Genomic DNA, 11,966 nt, shown 5'->3' on the forward strand with positions numbered 1-11,966 from the left:
TTGGAAGTTCAGTAAAATGGATTTGTCCATGAACACAACCAAGTTCTGCAATTGAACCCAAGCTTGTTGCTCTAAAGCCAACATACTCTAAGTCATCATCATAATCCCCACTCATTCAGCTACCTCATTTTTCAATTTAAGTATCTCTGGGATCTCCATTCTTCACTCAGATCATGGGCTCATGCCTAGTAATTTCCTGGTATCACTCTTTCTTCCAATCTAAACCTTCTGCTTTCTCAATTCTTCTGGCTCCCAGGAAGGAGCCCAGGAGAAGGCCAACTGTCTATCAGGTGCAAGCAAAACCATCAGGTGAATTAAGGGCACGAGAGCACAGCCAGGCAGTCTCATGGTAGACCAGATGGATATGTGAGCACTTCTTGTTAAAGCCATAGGGGGTATGTCTTTTCATTTGGCACATAAATCCTTCAAAACAGCAAATCCAAAGAATGGCAGCTCACATACACACAAAGGGCAGACAAAATTTGTTTGCTCCTTCTACCTATATCCATAATGGAAACTATTTGACTTGAATAATTTTTCAGGTGTCTAAAAAAGAATTTAAGTGTTCACATCTTTCTAAAGATCCAGATCCTTTCTGCATCCTATAGAAACTTCATAAGCATGTTTTCACAACACATTCCTGAACCTGAATTTCTTTATATAACAGATCAGTGAATAAAGATCTTGTTAGAAAAGATACACAACATCAGCAAAATTTTCTCATGGAATAGGAGTATTTTTGAGGAATAGAAAAATTCCTGGGTGGGTTTGGATATTCCTCGTCCTTACAGGGGGTACTGAAATTTTTTGTGTGTTCTGGCAGCTTGAACAAAAAGGGACCTGAATTGGGATTAAGAAGACATGACTTTAAGAAGTAATGATATAGACTGTTCCTACTGTTTTCACTGGAGAAATCATTTAATTTTAAGAGCTGTGGGCAGTTAGTGATCACGATTAATGAGAGGTAATATGAAAAAATGATTAAGATGAAGGAGTCTGGCATCCAATGGACTGGGTCTATCTATTCTGGCTCTATCACTTGCTAGCTGGATGACTTTAGGCAAGTAGTTTGAGCTCTCCAGGCCTCAGTTTCTTCATATGTCAAAAGGAGTTATTGCTTGGTTCTTCAAAGGTGATTGTGAGATTAAATGAAATAATCCATTATAGCATTTAGTAAAGTGCTTATCTCTATGTATTTGTATTCCTATTAGTTGTATATATTTTATGATCATCTCACAATGTTCTTCCAACAGAGAGATAATAATAGAAATGAAAACTGATATGGCAAGTATAAACTGAGCAAACTTTATGTTTATACTGTCCTAGAAATGTTAAGTGCATTTGTTGATAACATACCATCAGGTTTAACAATCTCTTCTTTAGATATAGTTAGGAAGCCTTAGTATGGAACCAGACACTCTGCTGGGGGTTTTGCAAATATTAAATTACTTAACCCTACTGGCAACCAAAAAACATGACTCTTAACACTCTTCTGCGGACCCGGAGGAGCCACAGGATTATGTAGTCAGCTCCACTTCCAATGGACGGAAAGAAGAGTGTTTTCCAGGAGTAGGCTCATGCTATAGCCAGCTCCTTTTTTCATGGTGATTCTTGCTTGTTAACCAATTCCTCTCTTCCCCTCCCTCAGACAGCACCTATCACACCAGGCAAGCCAATGACTCTTCCATGAGTAAAATATTCCGGACAAAAAATTTAATTGGGGTAAGAATATTAAACTAAAAAACAGTATACCTTAGGGTGTTTCTGTTTTCTACCACATGAATAAACACAAGAAATAATTAACTTAGTAATTAGTTTTCTAACACGAAGGGCCAGAGCTCAATTAACCTACCAATAGATGAATAAAGATGAAGTTCATGGGGTTTGAGGGAATACATTTTCCTTCACAAGTGGATTATCTAATCACAGGCAAAACCTCATCATTCCTTTCAGGAAGTGGTGATGAACAAAATGGCACAAGCTCATAGAGCCTTCTGTGCTGAAGGGCCAAAGGTACATCCCTTGAATAACATCATCAACGTGAATCCACCAAATGATCGTATCATAGAGAATTCCAGGAATTCGGGTCCCAGATCTCAAAGATGCAATACCTTCTCCTTGAGAAAATTGGTAGTGCTACCTTAATCAAAGATGTACTCGTGGAACAAAATCATCTACTCTTCCATCACACATGTCAACCTCTCACTGTGTCTAATGTGCCCATGACTGCTAGAATTACCGCTTCCACTCTTTCCCTGAAAAAACGATCTTGGGAGATCGTTTTGAATCTCATGATCCTTTTTATTCAGGCTACGACACAACTAGTTGTGGACATTTGATCCATGGATAGCAAATCCATAGCCTGATATGGCCTGGGGCAGATAGCTGGGTCTACCCTGATAAAATTATTACTAAGCCAATCACATTCTTTCTCTTAGGACATTAGATTAGAATCAGGGAACCAATAAGGTAAATACGAAAGAGAAAGGGAACACACAAAGAGAGCAAACAGGACAGTGGTCAAAACACAGTAATGGCAATACTCTTGATAAGGCAGTTCTACTCAGTGCCTTGACACCAGACCTGAGATCTGAGCCTGCTTCAGTCCTCACACTTTTGTTGCTGTAAGAATTCAACTCCTTGGGCGCCTGGGTGGCTCAGTGGGTTAAAGCCTCTGCCTTCGGCTCAGGTCATGATCCCAGGGTCCTGGGATTGAGCCCCACATCAGGCTCTCTGCTCGGTGGGAAGCCGGCTTTTCCCTCTCTCTCTGCTTGCCTGCTTCCTCCTCCTCTCTCTCTCTCTCTACCTACTTGTGATCTCTGTCTGTCAAATAAATAAATTAAATCTTAAAAAAAAAAAAAAAAGAATTCACCTCTTTTACTATGCGGTGAGGATGCCTACAACTGCCCTCTTCCTTTAATAGCTGAGTCAGTTTATGTGAGTTACTCTCCTCCACAACCAAGAATAACACTAAACAATTATGTCTATAGGAGCCCTTATAGTTCCTCTTCACAACTAAGATCACAAAGGGGACTCTACACCCACATCCAGTGCGTTCTTGAAGATTCGTTTATTCAGTCTTTTTTCTCTCTTCTCCCTCTCTTCTTCCTCCCTCTTCCTTCAACTGATACTTACTGAGGACCTACTGCCAGATGTTTTGAGGGATTTGTAAGTGTCCCTGGAGTTGTTCTTACCATGTGTCAAGGTCTGTGTTAGATATTTAGAATGTACTGATGAACAAGACAAACAATATCCTTGTCTTCATGGAGCCTTTAGTATGGCTGGGAAGCCAAAATGCAAACAAGTTATTAAAGAACATACTCAGAGAGCCAAAAGGAGGCTGAATTCTGGTGGGACCTGCCTACTTAGAGAGGTCCTCCCAAAAGATGTGACATCTCAGCTGACACCTGAAGGAACAAAAGGAATTTGCCAGTTAAATGGGACTGCACAAGAAGAGAAAGGTGGTATTATATGCAGAGGAAGAGAAACGTGCAAGGTCCATTAGATCAGCAAGAAACCATCACCAGTTGGTGATCTAAGAAATGTGAAATGTATATAAGAACATCTAAGAAATGTGAAATGTATATAAGAACAAGAAACCAGATTTCAGTATGAGAGCTAAAAAGGGTGAGGATGGACACCTCCCCCCCAAGTTTTGATGAGGCATCAGTTTCAACTGGCAGCACCATTTTTTTTCTTGTAGGTTCCAAAGACATCAAAGGGACTAGAGCAGAGGCTTAGAGGGTGGTTGGTGATTGGGAAGGTCTCAGCCATGCTGGGAGCAGAGATAAGGCATTCACACTTCATGCCTCAACCTTCATGCTATGGCAATTATCTTATGCTGTCCAGAGTCACTTAGACTGGAAAAAAAAGCAATTATTTACCAAAACTATCATCAAGATCACAATTATCTTTACTTTTGGAGGACACTTAATAGTTTACAAATTGTCTTAAATGCTTGATCTCAATTAAAATTTACAACACTATGAGAACTGAGAGATATTGTCCCCAATATTCACCTGAGAAAACAGGTTCTCAAAGAACGGCTAAGCTAAGAGAATGAACAAGAATAATTACAAATACAGTCAAAGTCAAATATATGCCTGCAGAAAATGAAGACTCAAAGGAAAATCATGGTTCTGTACACACATTCCTTTGGAGACTATTACTTTTTTCCATTAACCCATGGCCCTTTTTTTTTTCTTACCTGGATCAGGAAGAGGCATAAATCCTCTCAGGAACACAGAACTAAGAATAATGTCTCTACTCGAGCATCAGGGCAGGATTGCTACCCTGCTCCTACCTGAAAGACTCTGAAGTGCCAGGTATAGTTGGGTATTAGGGTGTTGTCAGTAAGTGCCTGAGGTTGAACCTATAAGGACCTTCATCTACAACCTGGAGAATTCAGCTGGATACATGTAGCTCTTCTAAACATAAACAATGTCTATAGATTATAACTTGAGAAAGATTAGGAAAAAACCTCTCCCTGCATCTTAACAAAAAGACACCTGAGAAGCAAGTGCCTGTAACTCTTTCATGAGACCTGTTCCGTTAGTTTCAACATTGGCCTCTCTGCAATGTTCTTTGACAGGCAGATACTCCAAAGGCAAGTCCCTGGAGAGTCACTTATGCTATGGAATAAAACAAAACAACCATGCAAGTATGGTATACACATAGAGGGGCTCCAAGAGGTACATGCAAAGAGAGCACAGATTTTCTACTTCAGAATTTTGACAAGACCCTAAATTGCAAGAGTTTGCCATAATGTTCTAAATCACTTTTTGATGGATTTTTTACTTTCTCCTTTTTCATCATCCCCAGAATCACCCAAATCCTTATCATCATTATCATCAGCAGCAGCAGCAGCAGCAGCATCTTCTGAATTTGTTGATCACTGTTTATAGCCCAGGCACTGTGCAAAGAGGTTTACTTTCATTAAGTCATTTAATCATTATGGCAACCCTTTGAAGGAAGAACTATTATCAATCCAATTTATAGATGAGAAAAATGAAGCAAGCACAGTTAAATAACTTGTCCAGGTTTACCATGCTAGTGAAGAATAAAATCAGGATTCAAATCCATAAGTAATACATTTTGCTTTGTTTCTGTATTTGTGGGGCCAAACACCAACGGTCTTAATAAACTTGGAATTGCATTAAGTGATGAGTCCAATACTATATTGGGGAGTTGCTCTTTTATGAAAAGTATATTTATTGATTCATATTCCAGTTGCATATGATTTTTGTCACTAATTGAGACGCTGGAAAGTTATAATTAAATCCACATTAATGGAGCTCTGAAATTACATCAGACCCTCAATGACAGATTGCTGCTCATAATTTAAATAACTTGTATGTTAGAATTCCCTGTCTTATTTATACTTAGGGGGAAAAAACGAGTTGTCTGACTCATGCACGCAGATTTTTTTTTAAGAAAATAGGAAAAGTGACCATAAAATAAGATTAGATTATTGGCTTGATAATCAGAGTCTTTCCCCATGTATCTTAATTGAAAAGATACTGATTTTTAATTAGAACCAACTTTATCTTGTTAATAACCAACAGAAAATAAAACAATATAAAAGACAACTGATGTGTGTTATGTTCATCTCTAAATGCGAACACTCTTTGGCATTTTCAGAAAAGACTTCAAAAATATATCTTAGTGGGGGAGATAAATACTGCAAAATAGGATGGTATCTGCCTTTTAACGTTTCTTTGAGAATTAAGAATAAGGTACAGCAGGTGCCTGCCACATTGAAGGACGCAACAAAGTATACCATTTAAGAGAAGATGGTTTGGAGGGAGAGTGCTCAAATCTTGGCTTTGCCATTTCCTACAATTTTGTTCTTGATGAGTTAGTTAACATCCCTGAGCTTCGCGGTGAAATGGAAATGTTAGTCATATAGATTTGACATGATGATGTATTGAAGGCACTGAAATACCGTCCCTCATATGAAACTTGCATGAGAAAAGTAGCTCTTCTTACTTTTCTCATTAGGGTTTTAAAACGGTGACATATTATATAATATTACATTATATTATATTATTGCTTTATTTTGTTATACATGATTGTAAATGCTATTAGTATCAAGTAAGCAGAATGATGTTTGGAAAACATAGTTTAGAATTTAGATTCAGGGATGAAGATTATGCAAAGCAGGTGCTTTCATGTAAATAAAGTAGTAGCCCTACAGCTCCTGTATCAGATACACTGCAACTCTGGATTAGCTGGTCTCCTTTGGGAAGGCAGAATGGAACTGTGAAGTCCAGGGTTGTTGAAGAAATGATATAATAAATTTGAGATGATGTCAAAAAATAAGAATTAGAGGAATCAGGCAATGTGACCTAGCAGTTATTTCTAGAGGGATGGAATCTGGGCTGCAGCATCGTGTTATTAGAGGACTATGCCAAATGTCATTTGCAGAACTGAAGTCCTGTTGATGCCCTTACATCTGTACCAGTTCTGGTCCTGGATGATAGATATGTTTGGGTCCCCACATTTCATTACACATAAATCCACAGGTGGAAATCCACAGCCTTGTAAATAGCAGAGAGAAGAAAGAATGTACTGACAATATTTTTCAAAAATTAAAGAAGAAGAAGAAGAAGACGACAACGATGACCAAAGTCCTCCGACTGGCAAAGAACTAAAGTAGCAATATAAGTTCTCAGTGGACACTACCAACTTAGTGTTTCAGAGTAAGTCTAAGAAATAGGATAAATTTAATTTTTTTTTTTACCATTTCCAAATGATGTTTTAAGAGATTAGCTGGATCTGTTCTATCATCAGGGAATAAATGAAACAGACCACTGGAATCAGTGCTATATCCTAAATTTGGGGTTTGATTCAAAAGACAGTGAGAAGTCCCTAACCTCGCTTAAGTAAAGATCAAGAATTGGGAGTTTTGCTTGAAGGTCTTTGAAATTAGTTAAAGTTTTCATTGAAGGCCTAACTATTATTATACATTGAACTTTCAGTCTACTGTATCCATGAGCCTTTCCTAAGCAATACATAAATACAGTGCATTTTCCCCCTCAGGCTATAAATCCAAAAGCAGAGGTTGTCTTTAGAAGTAATGCCACTGCATAGTATCAGTCCATAAGGCATCATTCAAAATATGAGTTATTTTAAAAAATAACTCAAGTGTACAACTGTGGACAAATGATATGCCTATGATTCTTCCTACATACCACAGCTTTCTTTTACTGTCTCCTCTCCCCACTGCAATACAACTTAGATCCTTTGGGAAAAAAATCAATTTTAACAGTTTGGTGGTATACATTTGTTTTTCTCTGTGCTCAGACAAATCTCTCTGTTTCTCATACATACACACATAACTGTATTTCCCTTTTCTATTTTTTAAAGATTTTTAAAAAATTTTATTTGTTTGAGAGAGAGAATGCATATGCACGTGTATAAGCATAAGGGGTGGGGAGGGGCAGAGGGAGAAGAGAAAGAGAGAAGCAGACTCCCCTACTGAGTGCAGAGCCCTGCATGGGGCTCAATCTCACAACCCTGAGATCATGACCTGAGCCAAAATCAAGAGTCCAATGCTGGGGCACCTGGGTGGCTAAGTGGGCTAAGCCTCTGCCTTCAGCTCAGGTCATGATCCCAGGGTCCTGGGATGGAGTCCTGTATCAGGCTCTCTGCTTGGCAGGAGCCTGCTTCCCACCCCCCCACCTCTGTCTGTCTCTCTGCCTACTCGTGATTTCTCTCTCTCTGTCAGATAAAGAAATGAAATTTTTAAAAAAAAATCTTAAAAAAAAAAAAAAAGAGTCCAATGCTTAACCAACTGAGCCATCCAGGCACTCAACTCTTTTTCTATTTTTATAAAAATGGTATTATGATCTATATGTTAGTTCAAACTCTGATTGAATAAATTCATTCAAAGAATGAAAGTTACCTTCTTCCATTTAAAAATTTATCAAATATTAAGAATGAAACCCATTTTTTTTTTTTTTTTTTGCTGTTGACAATTTTACCAAAGACAATTAAATATACTGACCTCCAGGTCAGTGCATACTAATTTAACTCATTCTTTTTTTTTTTTTTTAAGATTTTATTTATTTGTCAGAGAGAGAGAGGGAGGGAGAGCAAGCACAGGCAGACAGAATGGCAGACAGAGGCAGAGGGAGAAGCAGGCTCCCTGCCGAGCAAGGAGCCCAATCCTTGCTGGGACTCGATCCCAGGATGCTGGGATCATGACCTGAGCCGAAGGCAGCTGCTTAACCAACTGAGCCACCCAGGCGTCCCTAATTCATTCTTTTTAATGGCAGTATAATATTTCACAACATGTGACTCAAACAGTAACAATTTTCCTATTAATGGACTTCCTAATTGTTTGCAGTTCTTTCCTCTACAAATCCTGTTGCATCAATATCCTTGAGCATATATCTCTACATACACTTTTATTTCTACAGCATAAATACTGAAAAACAAAAGGATTATGGTTCAAAGATTTTAAAGAGTACCAATTTAAAGCTGCTCTCCATAGAAAAGGAGAAAGTGGAATATTGGTATGCTCTGTCCTATCAATTTATACCTTTTGCTGATCACTTACTGTTTACCAAGCACTGTGAAAGGCACTAGTGGGGAACACAGAGAGGAACAGAACAAATGTCCTGCTGTCTAAGAGATCACTCTCACTGTCACCACTCCTACAGAAAAGAAGCCTCAGAGCAGCTCTTCACAGCAATACATACACATAACATATATTTTCCTTCGTTCTGTTAAACTTTCTCAGTAATGAGCCTTCTTCCATTTCTCTGCTCTCCTTTCAGCTCTTTTAAAAGGTAGATCAACTCATGTAAGTGACTTTTTAAGTTTGGGGGGTTTTGTTGGGGGGGAGGGTTTAATCCCTTAGTCAGTTTCTCTTCCATAAAGGAAAAGCTAATCACTGATTTGCAAGCAAAAGCTCTTCCACCTTAGAACCTTAGAGGCCTAGAAGAGAGAGATGACTATAAATATTTTAGGTGTAATAAATGTTCTACTATTCCTCTCCCTCTCTTCTTCTTTCTCTCCTCTCTTTCTCTCCCTCCCCCCCCCAGGATCTCCCCCCACCCCATGCCACACACACATCAAGAAAAAAAACAACTATAATGCAGTGTGATCAATTCTCACGAATAAAACATAGTGGAAGCCCAAACAATAGGATGAATCATTCCATTTTGGATACAGAAAGGGGAAAGAAACAAATAGGAGAGAAATCCTCATGGAGGTAATATTTAAACTGAGGTTAAAAGACAAACACTTTTTCTAGGCTTGGAGTGTTAAGATGGAGAAACAGCAAGAGCTTGATGGTAAAAAGTGCTTTTGAGTTTGGGAGGGAACCTGGATAGCTTATGGTGGTGGTCCTCCAAATTTAAAGTGCACAGGAATTATTTAGGGAGCTTGTTTAAAATCCATATTCCCAGGTACCCAGCTACCCAATATTTTGAGCTGATGTCTGGAAGTCTACATTTTAAACAAATTCATCCGGGTTTCTTATATTTTGAAATATGCCAGCAGAGGTGGTGTGGTGAGTAGTGACATGAAATAGTGTTGTCACAGGACTGAAAAGAATATAAATTAACGTGTCAGGTAAGTGACAATATGAGACAATAAGAGATACCAGAAAATGATGTCAATTCTTTGAATTATGTTTTGGGAGAAACAACGTCTTGGCAATGGAGCTATTACTTTGATCAAAAACCTCTGCTCTTCCACAGGCAATGTTTACTGAATGGCTGAATGAATGAATGAAGGAAGGAAGGCAGAATTCTGAGAAAGCCGACTAGAAGTATCATAGACTGCGAGCACTGTTTGCTTTGTTTAACCCGGCCGTAAGGAAAACTGTTTTAGAATGGCCATCCCAGAACAAGGTTCAAGACTTCCAAATGCTGCCTTGATGTATGATAAATTGATATATCTGTGCATTTTTATGCAGGTCCACAGACAAGGCAAATGTGATTAGCCTGTGGATCATCTATGTAAACACGCACCAGGGTTGGTAGCCAAAGCCAGATCTTAGCCCTTAGAGCTAAGATCTAGGAGGACAGAGCATGCTCTTACATAACTTCCGAGCTAGTCAGTGGTAGGGCCTGTGATTAATGCTACATGACAGGCTTTGAACTTTCTGTTCAGATAGGTCTGCTTGCCCCTCAGAGCTCCTAGCAAGAGGGAATGTGCGACCTGCAGATTTCACTCTGAATAACCATCATCTAAGCCAACACGAACATTGCTCTGTGGCCCTGTGTGACTACTTCTGTGCCTCACTCCTTGTCGATAGGTTGCCATAGGGCTGTCACAGTGTTTTGTTTTGTTTTCCTTTAAGGTGGACAAAACAGAAGAGTAACAAAACTTCAGAGAGCACAGTGGCCGAAGAGAGCTAAGCAAAGAAGCCTGGGAGCTGGGGAGAGGTTCTTCTGGGAAAAATCGCTAGAGCCCTCGAGGAGTGGCCAGTAGAGAAATTGTAACAGGGAAGGAAAGAGTCCTGCCCTTCCCACCAACAGCATTCACAGCGTCCCAGCGCCTCCGTGGAGCTCCCGAAGGCCAGTAGACCACAGAGCTTCCTGCATCCCAGTCCGGGCGCGTGAAGAGCTGTCCCCCACGCTGATCAACTTTCGAGCTTGGCCAAGTGAACGCCCAGCCTTCAGAGAGTCCCTCCTTTACAACCTTTACCTCCCCCCATCCTGCCCCCCAAACACACACTCCCGCCCTCCGCAGAAGTGCAGGTGAGGCGGAGAGCCCAGCGGCGGCTCCCCTATCTGCTGCGCTCCCCACCTCCCATCTCCCGGGGAGGCTCCTGACAGCAGCCCTTGCGAGTGTGCCCGCGGGAGAGGAGATGACACCTCGGAGCGCTTGCAAATCCGGTCCACACTCCCGCCGCCACGCGCGGTCCCTCCAGCCTGTCCCCGCCAGCCCGGAACGGCACCTTCGGAGAGGGTTGGTCTCTGGCCCCGGAGCAGAACTCAGGGCCTGCGGCGGCCGCGAGCGAGGACGCCCCTCCCGACCTCTCCGCACCTGACGGCTCGCTGCCCGGCTCCCCTCCCCGCACACAGCCCGCACTCACCAGTTCCAGGGCTCGCAGGAAGGCAAGGGGCTCCTTCAGCGCCCGGAACGTGCCCGCGGAGGCCAGCTTTGGACGGACGACACGAGAGAGAGACAGAGAGAGAGAGAGAGAGAGAGAGAGAGAGATGGCATGAGGAAGGGGCTGCGGCGCCTCTCCGGACCGCCGGGTCCCCAGCCCCCGCCGCCCTGCCCAGGTCCGCCCTACCTGACTCACGGGGTCCATTGCTCGCCAGCGCGCGGTCTTTTCCTTTTCCGATGAAGTTCGGAGGGCTCTGCAGCGTTGTCCTCGGGGCCAGAAGCCCCGCTTCGGGGAGCGCCGGAGGGGCGAGGCCCGGGGCGGGCAGGAGGCGGCGGGGCCCCGGGAGAGCGGTGCCCGCGCGGGCTGGCTAACGTTCGGGGGGCCGTGCGCTCCGCGAAGCCTGCGCTCCGGGGCGACGAGCTGAGCCAGTGGGGCGGCGGGGAGGGGGCGCGGAGGGGGAGAGGCGGCGGGAGAGGGAGCGCCCGGCGAGGGCTGCCATTGGCCAGCTGCAGCCGGGAGGGGAGGGCGGGGGGCGGGCGACGCCGAGCGCCAGACTCCGGGCAGCCTCCGGCGCGCGCGCCCGTCCCCTCGGGCTCCGGGGAAACTTCGGGGCTGGAGGGTGGGGAAAGCCGGCCGGCTCCATCAGCAGCGTGGTTCCCAGACCGAAGAAGGGGTTGCAGGTAAGAGAAGGGCACCTACCCCTTACCTGGGCACGTGTGTGTGGTTCCCTGACTTCCGAACACCGAAGCAAGCCTGTTGACTCGTGGGTTCGCACACGCCTTCAGGGACCTCCCTCCGCGTGGCCAGGCAGCGCCAGTTGCGGGGGTGCCTCGGAGAACCGGGAACACGGTGCCTGCCCCCAGCACTAGAAGGGAATCGGGACCGACGGACGCGG

At 42.9% G+C, this 11,966-nt stretch overlaps 1 protein-coding gene across 1 annotated transcript in view; it reads right to left on the reverse strand.

The window, feature by feature from the left end:
- SYNPR (synaptoporin) overlaps window positions 1–11,528 on the reverse strand; it is a 311,271-nt gene extending 299,743 nt beyond the window's left edge. The window contains exons 1-2 of the mRNA XM_004738296.3: window positions 11,258–11,528; window positions 11,054–11,119 (exon numbers count right to left, since the gene is read on the reverse strand). Coding sequence (XP_004738353.1) covers window positions 11,054–11,119; window positions 11,258–11,275 — 84 coding nt within the window. The 5' untranslated portion in view covers window positions 11,276–11,528. The remainder of the gene's footprint in view (window positions 1–11,053; window positions 11,120–11,257) is intronic.
- Between the last annotated feature and the right edge of the window lie 438 nt (window positions 11,529–11,966).

Source organism: Mustela putorius, unplaced genomic scaffold (genome assembly GCF_011764305.1).
Source record: "Mustela putorius furo isolate JIRA1106 unplaced genomic scaffold, ASM1176430v1.1 tig00000095_pilon_pilon_pilon, whole genome shotgun sequence".
NCBI lineage: Eukaryota > Metazoa > Chordata > Mammalia > Carnivora > Mustelidae > Mustela > Mustela putorius.